Source organism: Schistocerca cancellata, chromosome 3 (genome assembly GCF_023864275.1).
Source record: "Schistocerca cancellata isolate TAMUIC-IGC-003103 chromosome 3, iqSchCanc2.1, whole genome shotgun sequence".
NCBI lineage: Eukaryota > Metazoa > Arthropoda > Insecta > Orthoptera > Acrididae > Schistocerca > Schistocerca cancellata.
The window spans coordinates 544,678,845-544,696,009 of record NC_064628.1 but is presented as its reverse complement, the minus strand read 5'-3'; the positions used below and the strand labels follow the sequence as shown (position 1 = coordinate 544,696,009).

The following is a 17,165-nucleotide window of genomic DNA, read 5'->3' as shown; positions in this document are numbered from 1 at the left end:
GCTGTTCCCCCTAGGTTATATGGCCTTCCGAAGGTTCACAAGGAAGGGGTTCCTTTCCGTCCTATAGTGAGTAACATCGGTGCTCCGAGATATCGTGTAGCCAAGCATCTTGCTTCTCTGTTGAGTCTACAAGTAGGTAGGCGTGAACATCATATCAGGAACTCAGCTGATTTTTTACGTCGTTTGGAGGGACTGAGGTTGAATGACTCTGGTGCTGAATTAACTAATCTCTTTCGGCATGTGTTGACATCCACATACATTTTATTTAATGACCAGTATTACGAGCAGACAGATGGAGTTGCGATGGGTAGTCCGTTGTCTCTTGTGATCGCAAATTTGTTTATGGAAGACTTCGAGGTACGTGCATTGGAGTCGGAGCCTTTGAAACCCGCCTGCTTCTTTAGATACGTTGACGATACCTTCGTTGTTTGGCCTCATGGTAGGGAGAATTGGAATGTGTTTCTAGAACATCTGAACTCGATCCACCCGAACATTCGTTTTACGATGGAGGTGGAAGAGGATGGTTGCCTTCCCTTTCTTGACGTGTTGGTTAGGAGGAAGGATGATGGATCATTGGGACATGCCGTCTACAGGAAACGTACTCACACCGACTTGTACTTACAGGCTAATAGTTGTCACCATCCGTCTAAGCGTGAAGGGGTACTTCGTACCTTGGTACACAGGGTACATGTCGTTTCTGACGCTGAGACTTTACCAGCTCAGCTGTCCCATCTTGAAGTTACATTTCGTCAAAATGGTTATAGTGATAGACAGATTGAATGTGCGTTGCGCTATCGACCAACTGTACATCGGGTGATTGATGATAATTCTGAGTCAACACCTAAGTCTACTGCCTTTTTGCCTTACGTAGGAAACACATCCAACAAGATCGGTCGTAATTTACAGAAATACTATGTGAAATGTGTTTTCCGACCTCCATCTAAAATTAGAGCACTTTTGAGTTCCGTTAAGGATGATCTTGGACTGCGTGAGGCGGGTGTATATCGTATTCCTTGTAGCTGCGGCATGGTATATATTGGTCAAACTATCAGGACCGTGGAGGACCGATGTACTGAGCATAAACGGCACACACGATTACAGCAGCCAAATAGATCTGTTATTGCCGAACATTGCTTAGATACTCGTCACCCCATGTTATATAATAACACTGAGATATTGGCATGCACGTCCAGCTATTGGGACAGTGTTATTAGGGAGGCAGTTGAGATTAAATTAGCGAGCAACCTCGTTAACAGGGATGGAGGTTTCCGTTTAAAATCTGTTTGGAATACGGCTCTCTCCCTTGTCAAAAAACAGAGGGACAGAGTCAATGCTACCTCACCTGCGAATTCACAGTCTCACTATCGATAACTCTGACTTTGGTCATCTTTGGTGGCACTAGTGTTCAGTGTGTGTGTTATCTTTCCTGCTTCAGTCAGAGAACCGAGGATTTAAATTTGCATGTACGCCGCCTGTCCGTTGCAGTTTGCCTTGAAAATGGCGGGGTGTTCTCCCGCCGAAATATCGGCGGTCGCTGAAAGTGTTACCTGGCTGAATTCCCGGAAGTTATTTGAAACTCTCGCGGTTATCCCACGTACCCTAACTGCAAATTTATATGTCAGTCTGGTGATTCGACCTGTTGTGCTGCCATTCATGAAGAGTGCTCCAGGGGGTGTTTTCCAATAGGATAACGCTCGCCCACATACCGCTGTCGTAACCCAACATCCTCTACAGAGTGTCGACGTATTGCCTTGCCTGCTCGATCACCAGCTCTGTCTCCAATCTAGCATGTATGGGACATCATCGGACGACAACTCTAGCGTCATCCACAAAAGGCATTAACCGTCTCTTTATCGACCGACCAAGTGCAGCAAGCATGGAAATCCAATCCACAAAATCACATCCGGCACCTGTACAACAATATGCATGCGCATTTGCATGCTTGCATTCAGCATTCTGCCGGTTACACCAGTTATTAATGTACCAGCATTTGACGCTTTCAATGGCTTATTTCGCGGTTACATTAACCTGTAACCTAGCCATGTTAATCACTTAAAAATGTCACGTAGACAAATGTATTCCCGAAATTTCGTTACTCTACATCAATTATTTTTTCATGTTGCGATTTTTTTCGTCAATGTACTATGTAACCACAAGGCTCCGGATGTTCATAGGAGCCCGTCCTGAAGTTACTAGCCATGTAACTAACATTGTGTAGGACCACCTGTTACTGTGCTTAATCATCGAAGAGGGTTTAGGCTAAAGTTGCTGTGCAGTGAAGGATAATGCTGTTTTCATTTTTCATTAACGCTGTGGTACACATGTACACTGCACAGAACGTTTGTTTATGGTCGCTTCTTCGGCGTTTTCAGTCATTACTGAGACTGCAAATGCACGCAGGGCACAACGCCAGTAGGGAGTGTCCACTGGAGTGCAATGCGTGCATTTTCAGCCTCAGAACTGATTAAAAACGCCAAAGAAGGGACATCCACAGCTGTCGATTACAGTCCACATGTGCACCACAGGGTTAAATACAGTGAATAGTTCCTGTTGGATAAACAGATGAGACACTCTGCCAATTCGCATGTTCGCTCCAATGGTTTTGTTTGAGATGAGGTCGGAGTTATTCCAGTCGGTTTCTAGAATTCTTGAATCTGGAGACTACCATCACTTTCGGAAAAATAGGATCTTGGTTCAAATGGCTATATGCACTGTGGGACTTAACATCTGAGGTCATCAATCCCCTAGACTTAGAACTACTTAAACCTAACTAACCTAAGGACATCACACACATCCATGCCCGAGGCAGGATTCGAACCTGCGACCGTAGCAGCAGCGCGGTTCCGGACTGAAACGCCTAGTACCGCTCGGACACAGCGGCCGACCAATAGGACATTCACCATCTCGAAGACTGCACGGGTTGGTAAGTGGGGGAACTATTCCAGCTCATACAACCAAGATGTTAACAAGAATAATGTACCGAGGAGTGGAAACAAAAACTGATTGTTTGTTAGATAACGACCAGTTTGGCTTTAAGAAAGGTAAGAAGGTCAGAGTGGTAATTCTGCCGTACTAGTTAATAATTGAAGCAAGACTTAAGAAAAATCAAGACAGGTTTATAGGATTGTGGCCCTAGAAAATGTAAAATGGTGTAAAATGTTCGAAATTTTGAGAAAAATTGGTGTAAGCTGTAGTGAAAGACAAAATTCATGGTGGAAGGATGTCGGGATAATATTCGTTAAAGACATGGCTATCCTAATTGCAGGACATACTGAATGGAACGAACCATCTACTGGGTAGAAAATATGGACTGAGAACAAACTGAATGCAGACGAAACTTATGAGGGATGGAGGAAATGAGATTAGCGAGAAACCTTCAATAAAATTGGGGACCAGGGAACAGACGAAATTAAGGAATTTTTCTACTTAACTCATGAGGGACGAAGTAAGGACGTAAAAAGCAGACCAGCACACGCGAATACGGCATTCATGAGGAAAATAACCCTCCTTGTACGAAATATAGGACCAGAAATTTATGAGAATATATGAACATTACATTATATGAAAGTGACTCGCAGACTGTGGGGAAATCGGAAAATAAGAAAATCGAAGCGTTTGAGACGTGGAAATTGGAAATCAGGTGTGCCAATAAAATAATAAGTGAGGTTGGCCACAGGGTCGTCGAGGAAGGAAATAAGTGGGAAGCACTCACAAAAAAAATGAAAAAAGAAAAAGAAAGGGACTGGATGATAGAACATGTGTTAAGACATCACGGAATAACTTCAATGTTCTGCGTTAGCACCATTAAAACGCACATTTCCTCTGTTGTCCATAAGCTAGTGATGCTGTCTGTAGATAAATAAACAAAAACTTCAGTATGAACAAGTTATAAGGAAAAAAGAAATGTGCTGTGTCCAGTCAGTAAGGACATCGGATTTTAAAAGTTCCATTACAAATAATGCGATATAAATTTACTGTATTATTCAACATAAGAGAGAAATTATTTCATCACTCGCATTTCATAGTAAAACGCTAAGGTCATTCTTATTTGAACACTGTTCCTATTCAGTACCATGATCATCAGGACATTTTAAATACAAGACTTAGAACAAGGAAGTGCAAAAAATCTTACAGCAAGTAGTGCAAGCTGTCACGCAGATTAATCCAATCGAATAACTCCAGTCCTCAGAGAGAGCGCTCTTTACATAACATTGAATGTTATAGAATATACTTCTATTAAACTAATAAGACAGTATTATAGCTTTCTGGAAAACGCGGAGGTGAAGTAAAAAGAATTTAGACCTAGTAAGACATGAACCAGCAACGTATCACCCACTGCGTCTTTCCTCCCTGCATCTAAACCGAGCATGAATGACACACCACCTACTCTGAATCTTACCGTCTCCTGAAAGCTTTAATCGTAGATTGTTATTAACTAACATTTAATTATAACAAATTGTACCAAGAACAATGCGTTTTTGACGGATACAAACAGTGCCGTAGCCTTTCGTAACACGAAGGCTGCAATAGTTCTTCGACCACCAACAAAACATTACTCGTCATTTTATTACAACGAATCGTACAATTAACGACGGGTTTTGGAGAGATCCTCAGTTTGATGGTGCTTAGAAAAGGCATATACACACGTACAGGGTGTCCCACATAAAATTGGTACGCCTAACGCCCGAGATTGAAGTAACAATGACCTAACCAAAAAAGTGCAAATAACAGTAACGTTAAAACATGTAGTTATCCGTTTATAAGATATGTTGGAAGTGGTGGCCTTGCGCATCCATGCCACTTCACAAACAATTCGAGTAGAGGATTAACCGGTGCCTGAGGTGTACCGTTTTGATGTGGGTTGCTCTGTATGAAGCCCAACAAGTACGGGCCTCGACTGTAAGCCAATAAGGCGTTTCCCAACTCTGTACTGTAGAGAGATGGCGCCATGTGCCGTAGGCGGTGTTCAAAATGGTTCAAATGGCTCTGAGCACTATGCGACTCAACTGCTGTGGTCATAAGTCCCCTAGAACTTAGAACTACTTAAACCTAACTAACCTAAGGACATCACACACATCCATGCCCGAGACAGGATTCGAACCTGCGACCGTAGCGGTCGTGCGGTTCCAGACTGTAGCGCCTTTAACCGCTCGGCCACTCCGGCCGGCGTAGGCGGTGTTCTTTCATCTCAATGGTCTACATTAAAACGCACGTTCAGAATATCTGACATACTGCACTTTCGGAAGAACCCCCCGACGTGCTTTTTCCACGCTATGACGTCAGAAACTAGGCACGCTGAACGCTGACGCTCGAATGCACGGTCCGCGTGCTGACGGCTGAAGCCCCACACGCGTGAGTCCCGCACGACTGTGCGAGCCGCGCAAGCGGCTGTGCCAGTGGGCTGCGTTCACAGTGACGCCGGCAGCGGTCGTCAGACACCGTCGTCAGAGGTCGCTCGGTAACATCGGCCGATAAGCCCGGTCCGCACGCAACGATCTGTCTGCGCAGACATCGGCGCAGATGTCTGTACATGCAAAAGATCGCTGCAAATGTGGTGTGTTCACACGACACAAACCTCAATCTACTACTCGCCCGCCATCTGCCGGTGTAGAAAAGAAATATCAGTGGCAAGCGACTTGATCTATTCCTACACCAGATCTTCTAGATTTCTGTACTTTGGATAACTCTTTTCGGTAAACAGTTCGCAAGGATTTTCTTTTATTACTGCTTCTCTGTTTGCCGAGGCGTCAACTGCACGCAATTTTTTCAATTAGAGCATTGTGTGCTGCTGTCTTTTTGTCTCGGTCACCGGTCACTATATTCTTTACTTTTAATCTTCCACAAACATGGGTGGTTTCTACATATTTCAATGAATTCACTTACAAACTCTCGAGAACACTGACGAGTATCAGCCATTTTAATGCCCTGTGCGCACAAATACAAACACTAGACTGAGCAAATAGCTGTTTCGCGCCAGATTTGTGGCGATCTCCTGTCCACACGCTCCAACTTGTCTGCGCAGATGTGGTTTGAACCCACAGATTTGAGAGGTTTCGCTCAAACCTCCAACTCCAACTTCCAGGTTTGCACACACCTCAGTTGGTGCAAATCTTCTGTCCACACGCAACGATGTGTCTGCGCAGATGTGATGTGCGCAGACATTTGCGCAGACAGATCGTTGCGTGTGGACGGGCCTATAGCGTGGTCATAGTGCGTCCGATCTCCTTCGTCAGTTATTGGCGGGGTCAAGGAGGTTACGTTAGGTTAGAATCTATTCTATATATGAAGTAGGTTAGATTGAAACCTTTTAGGATGCGGTGGATACCACGATGCCTCTGTGCTTCGATACGAGTGCTCTATAGCGGCTTCTGCTATTAAAGAGACGCCGAATGCTTGTGAATGAGCTTTCATGTCGCGTAAATAACGTGCCCAGTACTATACACGCTGTCCTCACTTATCGGATTAACCAGACAAATTTTACAAATATATGAGATGACAGGAGAAACATTCTGCTAAATACTCGAGATAATTTGGTGACCTTGAAGAGCAGGTTATGAGCACTTTGTTTCGCTGTATTTATTTAAAGTTGTGCAGACGTACGTCAATTAACCTTCAATGATTGTCATTTAGTACACGAGTGAAAGATAAGCATGAAGTGTTGCATAAGATACTCCGAAAACCTAAAGCACTTAAAAGTGGAAACACATCGTACACCACTTTTGCAAACATCTTCATATTAACAGAATCACTACCCTACCGGCAAGTACGCAGTAATAATAATTTGTAGACAACTAATCACAACGTACCATAAAAAAGATCCATTACAGTAGCTATAAGCACATAAGATACGCCACCATTTTCACTTGAACAAATTAATTTTTGAGGTTATAATCTATGCCTAAAATTTCCAATAAAGATTTTATCTATTTGAGGTTTCGAATAAACCTGTGATTTTGAACTACATTCCGATTATGATATTTTCGTCCACAAATGTGTAATGTGCTGCGAATACATAGAAAGAAAAGCCGGCCGCGGTGTCCGAGCGCTTCTAGGCGCTTCAGTCCGGAACCGCGCGACTGTTACGGTCGCAGGTTCGAATCCTGCCTTGGGCATGGATGTGTGTGATGTCCTTAGGTTGGTTAGGTTTAAATAGTTCTAAGTTCTAGGGGACTGATGACCTAAGATGTTAAGTCCCATAGTGCTCAGAGCCATAGAAAGAAAGATTCTTTATCAAACGGCTCTGAGCACCATGGGACTTGACTTCTGAGGTCATCAGTCGCCTAGAACGTAGAACTACTTAAACCTAACTAACCTAAGGACATCACACACATCCATGCCCGAGGCAGGATTCGAACCTGCGACCGTAGCAGTCACGCGGTTCCGGACTGAAGTGCCTAGAACCGCTCGGGCACATCGGCCGGCAAGAATCCTAAGGATATGCAATCCGAAAACAAAGGAAGTAGGTTACAGTACACTTGTCGCCCATTGCTTGAACATTGCTCACCAGTGTGGGATCCGTACCAGATAGGGTTGACAGAAGAAATAGAGAAGCTCCAACGGAGAGCAGCACCCTTCGTTACAGGATCATTTAGTAATCGCGAAAGCGTTAAGAAGATGATAGATAAACTCCAGTGGAAGAATCTGCAGGAGAGACGCTCAGTAGCTCGGTACGGGCTTTTGTTGAAGTTTCGAGGACATACTTTCACCGAGGACTCAAGCAGTATATTGCTCCCTCCTACGTATATCTCGCGAAGAGACCATGAAAATAAAATCAGAGAGATTAAAGCCCACACAGAGGCATACCGACAATCTTTCTTTCCACGAACAATACAAGACTGGAATAGAAGGGAGAACCGATAGAGGTACTCAAAGTACCCTCCACCAGGTGGCTTGCAGAGTATGGATGTGGATGTAGATTTAGAAACTCACTCTTTCTTGAAGTAAACTTATCAGTTTTTCACGCTCCATATTTCGTGTGCTAGAACGTCGGTCGATTTGACCGAAGAAAACAAACTGGTTTGAACTTCACTGATTGTCGTCCGAAGTCTGTACGTGTGTGTGTGTGTGTGTGTGTGTGTGTGTGTGTGTGTGTGTGTGAAATCTTATGGGACTTAACTGCTAAGGTCATCAGGCCCTAAGCTTACACACTACTTAACCTAAATTATCCTAAGGACAAACATACACACCCATGCCCGAGGGAGGACTCGAACCTCCGCTGGGACCAGCCGCACAGTCCATGACTGCAGCGCCTTTGACCGCTCGACTAATCCCGCGCGGCGAAGTCTGTACGTTCGGGGATAAGATCGGCTATAGTGTGACCGCGCACGTAGTGGTGAATTGATTTGAAAAGATCGGTCGTCACCGACCGACGTCGGTCGTCGGCGGAATCCACCGATATCAGAGCCACTGTCACCGTAGCCTTAGGCGCGATAGTGTCGGTCAACCAAGGCAACTTCTGCCAAGCTGCGTGAAGTTTATTCTCCCTGTCTCTCGCACATCGCAACAGAGGGAACATCCCGCTACCTGGCACGCGTCTGCAGTACTCCTTTGACCGTGACCGGCAAGTAGGCTCCAGCAGCTGCGGAGAGGGCTCAGCCGACAGACGAGTCCCGTGCCGTGCAGGCGAGGGCAGGCTTTGAGCGATGTTTACGGGGCGCTCGTCTGCTGTAAACACGGCCGCTAATCGCCGCCAGCTGTGCGCTGTGGCGACGCGCGTCGCGGCGCGCCAGCCGGCCCGCTGCCAGCAGGGCTCAGGGCTCGCTTCTCTTGTTTCTGTTGGCACTCAGCGGGCCCAGAGGCGCCGCGCGACTCGCATTGTTGTTGCTCGGTGTAGCTGACACCTGCGGCTCGGCCCGCCAGCGATGTCCGACTAGCGCCACCCGGGAAGAAACGACCAATTGGGCTTTAATAAATTATAAGAAATTCGATGGCGATCAGTTTGGTTCAAATGGCTCTGAGCACTATGGGACTCAACTGCTGTGGTCATAAGTCCCCTAGAACTTAAAACTACTTAAACCTAACTAACCTAAGGACATCACACACATCCATGCCCAAGGCAGGATTCGAATCTGCGACCGTAGCGGTCGTGCGGTTCCAGACTGTAGCGCCTTTAACCGCTCGGCCACTCCGGCCGGCGGCGATCAGTTTGTCTTCAGGAAGGGTAAAGGCACCAGAGACACAGTTCTGACGTTGAAGCTGATAAGGGAAGAAAGACAAAAGAAAAATCGAGACATGTTCGTAGGATTTTTCCACCCGGAAAAAGCGTTCGACAGTGTGAAATCGTGCAAGCTGTTCGAAATTCTGATAAAAATAGGGGCAAGCTATAGGGAAAGACGGGTAATATACAATATGTACAAGAACCAAGAAGGAACCGTAAGAGTGGAAGACCAAGGACGAAGTGCTTGGATTAAAAAGGGTGTAAGACAGGAATGTAGTCTTTCGCCCCTAATGTTCAATCTGCACATCGAAGAAGCAGTGACGGAAATAAAAGGAAGCTTCAAAAGTGGGATAAAATTCAAAGCCAAATGATATCAATGATAGATTCACTGATGACAATACTATCCTATGTGAAACTGAAGAAGAATTGTAGCATTTGTTGCATGCAATGAACAGTCTAATGAGTACAGAATGAGGAGTGAGAGTAGATCGAAGAAAAACGAAAGTAATGAGAAGTAGCAGAAATGAGAACAGCGAGAAACTTAACACCATGACTGGTGATCACTAAGTAGATGAAGTTAAGGAATTCTGCGATTTAGGTAGAAATGGATACAGCGAGAAACTTAACATCAGGATCGGTGATCACAAACTAGATGGAGTAAGGAATTCTGCGACCTACGCAGCAAATTAACCCATGACGGACGGAGACGGAGAAAAGAGGACATAAAAAGCAGACTAGCACTGGAATAAAGGGCATTCCTGGCCAGGCGAAGTCTATCAAACATAGGCCTTAATTTGAAGAAGAAATTTCAGAAAATTCATGTTTGGAGCGTACCACTGTGTGCTAATGAAAGACGGACTGTGGGAAAACCGGAAAAGAAGAGAATCGAAGAGTCTGAATTGCGGTGCTACAGAAGAATGTTGAAAATTAGGTGGACCGCTAAGGTAAGGAATGACGAGGTTCTCCGGAGAATCAATGAGGAAAGGAATATGTGGAAAATACTGACAAGGAGAAGTAAAAGGATGGTAGGACTTCTATTAAGACATAAGTGAATAATTTCTATGGTACTAAAAGTAGCTATAGAGGCTAAAATCTATGGAGGAAGACAGAGGCTGGAATACACCCAGCAAATAATTGAGGACGTAGGTTGGAATTGCTGCTCCGAGATGAAGAGGTCGGCACAAGAGAGGCCGCATCAAACCAGGCAGAAAATAATTATTAAAGAGAGAGAGAGAAATACGTTCTTACTAAGAAAAAACACATCGCTAAACTGAATCATGCCTCTTTAGTTAAATACCTACATTATTTAAACATACCTCATTTCTCTCCACAAGACTTCAGAGTACAGGGTGGTTATGATTAAACTTCAGCTACATGAGAGTGTTCGCATGGAACTTTGTGGAAATATTTGTAAGGACACACGGAGGAGAAAAAAACGAATGAACTATTGAGAGGAACACACTTTAATTTCCATATGAGGGGGTTCAATTCTGCTGATCTTGGTGGGTATGTAGTTTGGAACGATAGGCCTATGACTCGGTCTTCTCCCCCTATGTTACAGAATAACCGAGTGACCTCACGACAAGTGTGAGGTGGATCTCCATTGTGCATCAAAACATCTGAGCCCAGAACACCTTTCTTCTTCAGAGCACGAATCACAGACTGGAAGCAGATAGTAGTAACGTGTGCCACTCACGCTGTATGTCCTTTCTCCTTGGGGTCCTAGTTCTCCAAACAAAACTGGACCAATCATGAACTGAGCCGAGGAGCCACATCACAAAGCAACACGTTCACTGTGAAGGGAACCACCACGGAAATTCCTTGGCGCTGACTATCCCGAAATGCGACAGTTGTGAGTGTAACCTCCCGCAGTGAACGTAAAGTGTGCTTCATCACTCCACAAAATATTCCAAGACAACATGTTATCAACTTCAGCTGTTCCAAGGAACGTCAGAGCAATGTCTACTCGAATGTCTGCGTCGCGTGGCAAAAGTTGGTGTTTAATGTGAAGTTTGTAGGGATATCATTTTACAGTTGTTCACATCATGTTCGATCTGTGAACCATAGTATGTTCAGCTGTCGTTACACTTCGTGTACTGACTGAAGATCGCACATTGTGTCCAGCATTCTGAGCAATAGCAACAGTAACTTATTTAACAATTTGTGGTGTAATTTTCCGTCGGCCTTGTCAGTGTTTGCAGAGAAGAGTTCTAGAACAGAGCTCGTGTAATATTGTCTCGATGATAGCTTCCACAGTGGCGGCGGCAGCTGAGAGATGGACGTGATGTTGCAGCACTACACGATGGACTGCTACTTCCGCCAGGTGTGGCGCGACCGCCGGCTCACGTTCACTCTACCCGGCCTGGAGGAGTTCTCGCTGCCCTGGCTGTTCCTGGACCGCGTCTGGAAGCCCGACACCTTCTTCATGAACGGCAAGCGCTCGCACCTGCACCGAATCACCGTCCCCAACAAGTTCTTGCGCCTGCGCGAGGACGGCGTCCTCACCTATTCTATGAGGTTCGTACAGCACAGGGCTTCAAATAGTATTTGCAGAGCATTTTGATGACATACACTGGAGGCATATAGTATTAAAGTAACATCTACGCTACTGGCAATTAACATTTCCACACCATACAACAAACGTCAAATAACCCTGCTTGGACATGTAAGTGGTTAACATTGCGGAGGCACTGTGCAAAACAGGTAGCAGTAATGGCCTCTACATTCTGTATGTAAAGAAATATTACGTAGCGGATTCCTCATTCAGAAACAGCAGGTGAATGTTGGTTGTTTCAGAGAAAATAGTTCTATATGTCAAAGAAAGATCACCTGCAAGTGTTGGAATTTGTCGCTAGCAGTTCAACAGAAGCTTCTCGAGACCGCTGCTTACCATTCCGCGATTTTTTAGTTCGGGCTTATCGGGACTCCATGGCTGTCATACGAATATACACAAATAAAAAAAAGGAGTTCTGCATCACTCCGGTTCCCAGAACTCCTGAAGATAGACGTTGACTGTGGATATTGTATTACAGACACAGTCCCTTTGACTGTTCAGAGATGTCACTAAACCAGCCCAAAGATGTAAACAACCGTGCATGAACTGCGCCTATTAGACGGAGGGGGTCCAACAGCCGATCAGTTCCAGTCATTCCTCCACGAAGGAGGTACACGGCTCGTGTTGCCTGTACTTCAGTCGTGCCTAGATGATCAATATCGCGGTTCCATCGCGTCCGCATTGTTACTTTGTGCCAGGAAGGGCTCTCAACAAGGGAAGTGTCCAGGCGTCTCACAGTGAACCAAAGTGATGTTGTTCAGACATGGAGGAGATATAGAGAGGTAGGAACTGTCGATGACGCCTCGCTCAAGCCGCCCAAGGGCTACTACTACAGTGGATGACCGCTACCTACAGATTATGGCTCGGAGAAAACCTGGCAGCAGCAACGCCACCATCTTGAATAATGCTTTTCGTGCACCCACAGGACGTCGTGTTAAGATTCAAACTGTGCGCAACAGGCTGCGTGATGCGCAGCTTCACTCTCGACGTCCATGGCGAGATCCATTTTTGCAACCACGACACTATGCAACGCGGTACAGATGGGCCCAACAACATGCCGAATGGACCACTCAGGATTGGCGTCACGTTCTCTTCACCGATGAGTGTCGCATATGCCAGACAATCGTCGGAGACGTGTTTGGAGGCAACCCGGTCAGTCTCAACGCCTTGGACACACTGTCCAGCGAGTGCAACAAGGTGGAAGTTCCCTGCTGTTTTGGGGTGGCATTATGTGGGGCCGACGTGCGCCGCTGGTGGCCATGGAAGGTGCCGTAACGGCAGTGCGATACGTGAATGCCATCCTCCGACCGAAAGTGCAACCATATCAGCAGCATATTGGCGAGGCATTCGTCTTCATGGGCCCCATGGTGCCCATCTTGTGAATCACTTCCTTCAGGACAACGACATCGCTCGACAAGAGTGGTCAGCATGTTCTCCAGACATGAATCCTATCGAACATGCATGGGATGGATTTAAAAAGGGCTGTTTATGGACGACGTGACCCACCTAGCACACTGAGGGGTCTACGTTAAACAGCCGTTGAGGAGTGGAGCAGTCTGGACCAATAGTGCCTTGATGAACTTGTGGATAGTATGCCACGACGAATACAGGCATGCATCAATGCAAGAGGACGTGCTACTGGGTATTAGAGGTACCGGTGTGTACAGCAATCTGGACCACCACCTCTGAAGGTGGTACAACATACAATGTGTGGTTTTCATGAACAATAAAAATGGCTGAAATGATGTTTATGTTGATCGCTTTTCCAATTTTCTGTACAGGTTCCGGAACTCTCGGAACTGAGGTGATGCAAAACTTTTGTTAATGTGTGTAGTATCGATGGGTTCAGGAGGTCCGTGTTCAACGCCCTCAAAGACTACAGCGGCCTCTGACAACTAGCCCTCGAGCCCGCCTGTCTGACCGCCAGTACAAGGTCGAGCAGCCACGTAACGTATCATGTCTTGGGTTGATAAATGTGCTTATTTGCAACAGGACAAGTATCCAGTCAAATAGTACTAATATAGCCGAAGCAATGCTGTTGTCAACACGACGAACATGTTGCATCTCCGGTTTTTTTTTTTATTATTGGCTTTCGGAATGTGCCCATACAGCTATCTCAACCCAGTAAGTGCTATATTGCAATTGGTTTTGACAATTTATGGTACATTTATTTTAAATCGTACTCTGGTGCTATGTAACATATAATTAACAGAATACTGATTCGATATAAAACAAAATTTACACTCAGAGTACACGAAAACGAGTATGTCAGACGAAAATGGAACACAGGATACACAGTGGTACTACACTACAAAAATCCTACTAGTAATACAATAAGAAATTATAAGTCACCATTGGTACATATCTGGGATATTCCCAATTCAGTACGCATGAATGACTTTATATCTAAATTAACAAAAAATGGTTTTTATATATCCTATGACAATTGTTTCAGAAGCTACGGAAGGAATTGAATATTTGTGCAGGACTGTAAGTACCATCTAGACAGAACAGGAGAACGATTTAAAGAACCAGACTTCTACAGACTCACAGGTATTCAGAGACACACACATGGTAGGCACGTAGTGACATACATTTAGAGGCTAAATATTCCATATTCTGCAGAGTAGCACGTGCAGATATGGTCTGTTAATTGAGGTTTGATCTTCCCCTGGCATTCGAAGTACAAGTAGCATTAGATTAGCAGCGCCACGAACTACACTCCTGGAAATTGAAATAAGAACACCGTGAATTCATTGTCCCAGGAAGGGGAAACTTTATTGACACATTCCTGGGGTCAGATACATCACATGATCACACTGACAGAACCACAGGCACATAGACACAGGCAACAGAGCATGCACAATGTCGGCACTAGTACAGTGTATATCCACCTTTCGCAGCAATGCAGGCTGCTATTCTCCCATGGAGACGATCGTAGAGATGCTGGATGTAGTCCTGTGGAACGGCTTGCCATGCCATTTCCACCTGGCGCCTCAGTTGGACCAGCGTTCGTGCTGGACGTGCAGACCGCGTGAGACGACGCTTCATCCAGTCCCAAACATGCTCAATGGGGGACAGATCCGGAGATCTTGCTGGCCAGGGTAGTTGACTTACACCTTCTAGAGCACGTTGGGTGGCACGGGATACATGGGGACGTGCATTGTCCTGTTGGAACAGCAAGTTCCCTTGCCGGTCTAGGAATGGTAGAACGATGGGTTCGATGACGGTTTGGATGTACCGTGCACTATTCAGTGTCCCCTCGACGATCACCAGTGGTGTACGCCCAGTGTAGGAGATCGCTCCCCACACCATGATGCCGGGTGTTGGCCCTGTGTGCCTCGGTCGTATGCAGTCCTGATTGTGGCGCTCACCTGCACGGCGCCAAACACGCATACGACCATCATTGGCACCAAGGCAGAAGCGACTCTCATCGCTGAAGACGACACGTCTCCATTCGTCCCTCCATTAACGCCTGTCGCGACACCACTGGAGGCGGGCTGCACGATGTTGGGGCGTGAGCGGAAGACGGCCGAACGGTGTGCGGGACCGTAGCCCAGCTTCATGGAGACGGTTGCGAATGGTCCTCGCCGATACCCCAGGAGCAACAGTGTCCCTAATTTGCTGGGAAGTGGCGGTGCGGTCCCCTACGGCACTGCGTAGGATCCTACAGTCTTGGCGTGCATCCGTGCGTCGCTGCGGTCCGGTCCCAGGTCGACGGGCACGTGCACCTTCCGCCGACCACTGGCGACAACATCGATGTACTGTGGAGACCTCACGCCCCACGAGTTGAGCAATTCGGCGGTACGTCCACCCGGCCTCCCGCATGCCCACTATACGCCCTCGCTCAAAGTCCGTCAACTGCACATACGGTTCACGTCCACGCTGTCGCGGCATGCTACAAGTGTTAAAGACTGCGATGGAGCTCCGTATGCCACGGCAAACTGGCTGACACTGACGGCGGCGGTGCACAAATGCTGAGCAGCTAGCGCCATTCGACGGCCAACACCGCGGCTCCTGGTGTGTCCGCTGTGCCGTGCGTGTGATCATTGCTTGTACAGCCCTCTCGCAGTGTCCGGAGCAAGTATGGTGGGTCTGACACAACGGTGTCAATGTGTTCTTTTTTCCATTTCCAGGAGTGTATATCTTGATTTTGGTAGTTTCGGCAAACTCATACAATAGCTTGTACGTTGTTATATCGTTGGAAGCTAACAAGGTTTGGAGGCTACTTGGGAACTGAGGACCAAGAGATCGAAGATTACTTGCAAGAATGTTTATGTGATATGAGTTCCGTGGACCTTACACAGATACAGTATATTGTTCGGATCTTCTTCCTCGCCGCAAACACATAGAGAGATGGTGCTTAGGTTGAGCCGATAGAGGTGTTTGTTGGACTTCAAGTGATTAAATTTCAGCCGTTCTATAATTGTCGTGAAGCTCCTTGGTGTTTGTGCCTTATTATACAAAGATACTCTTGAAATTGTGGGATGAACTAGTGCCTTTGAGTTAAGATGTCCGTGATCATTCCTCTACCCGGTCCGAGGACAACCGCTTTCTGATCATGGGTGTCATATCGGTGAGAGTGAGTTTATCGTACTTAATAAATCCGTGCGGAGGTACTTGTTTTGATAGGACACCTGCTTGTCCATTGTCAGGTATCTCAGAGGGGCTTTTCATCCATACCATCGTGTAAATTCTGTGGAACATAGAGGACCCCACCAAAGAGTGATCACCCAGGGCCAATTATACCAACCAAAACTCTGCCTTCGTCTTGCTCCAATGGGTCCCAACCCCTATCCACCACATTTCACAGACTCAAAGAGCGATGCTGAGAATTACCACGTTTAACAATATTTCAAGTATAGTTATGACAATAGGGAATGATATATCATATCAGCAGGCTGCTAATAGGCCAATTCCGCTGTTACAAGCAGATACGATCCGGATGTCAATCCAAAATACGTTGACATCTCTCTTACACTCCAAAACGGCCTATAAAATCTTCCAATGGAACGCAGGATACCTCAAGGCAAACAAAGAGAGCCTTCGATATTTTCTGCACGGAAATAAAGTAGACGTTTGTGTCATCACCGAAAAATGGTCGAAACCGTACAAAATATTCGCACTCCTGGGATAATCTGTTATTAGACAAGATAAGAGATGGTGGCTGCGGCGGTGAAGCGTTGTTGGTAAAAGTAGGTACCCACTTTTCCCGTTGTCAATAATGGCCCTAGCATGACCCATTGCAAAGGTGCGTATCCGGCTGTGGATCAAGGATTTCCATCTGAATTTGATCTCAGCCTACAAAGCACCTAACGAAAGACTTTCCAAACAACAGTTAATAACAATCATTGCTTCTCTCGTCCTCCCCCAGTAGCTGAGTGGTCAGCGCAACAGACTGTCAATCTTAAGAACCCGGGTTCGATTCCCGGCTGGGTGGGAGATTTTCTCCGC

General features: G+C 46.1%; 1 protein-coding gene across 1 annotated transcript in view; it reads left to right on the top strand.

Moving 5' to 3' along the window:
* LOC126175379 (uncharacterized) overlaps positions 1-17,165 on the top strand; it is a 195,003-nt gene that overhangs the window by 78,479 nt on the left and 99,359 nt on the right. Inside the window, exon 3 of the mRNA XM_049922150.1 lies at positions 11,451-11,674. Coding sequence (XP_049778107.1) covers positions 11,451-11,674 — 224 coding nt within the window. The remainder of the gene's footprint in view (positions 1-11,450; positions 11,675-17,165) is intronic.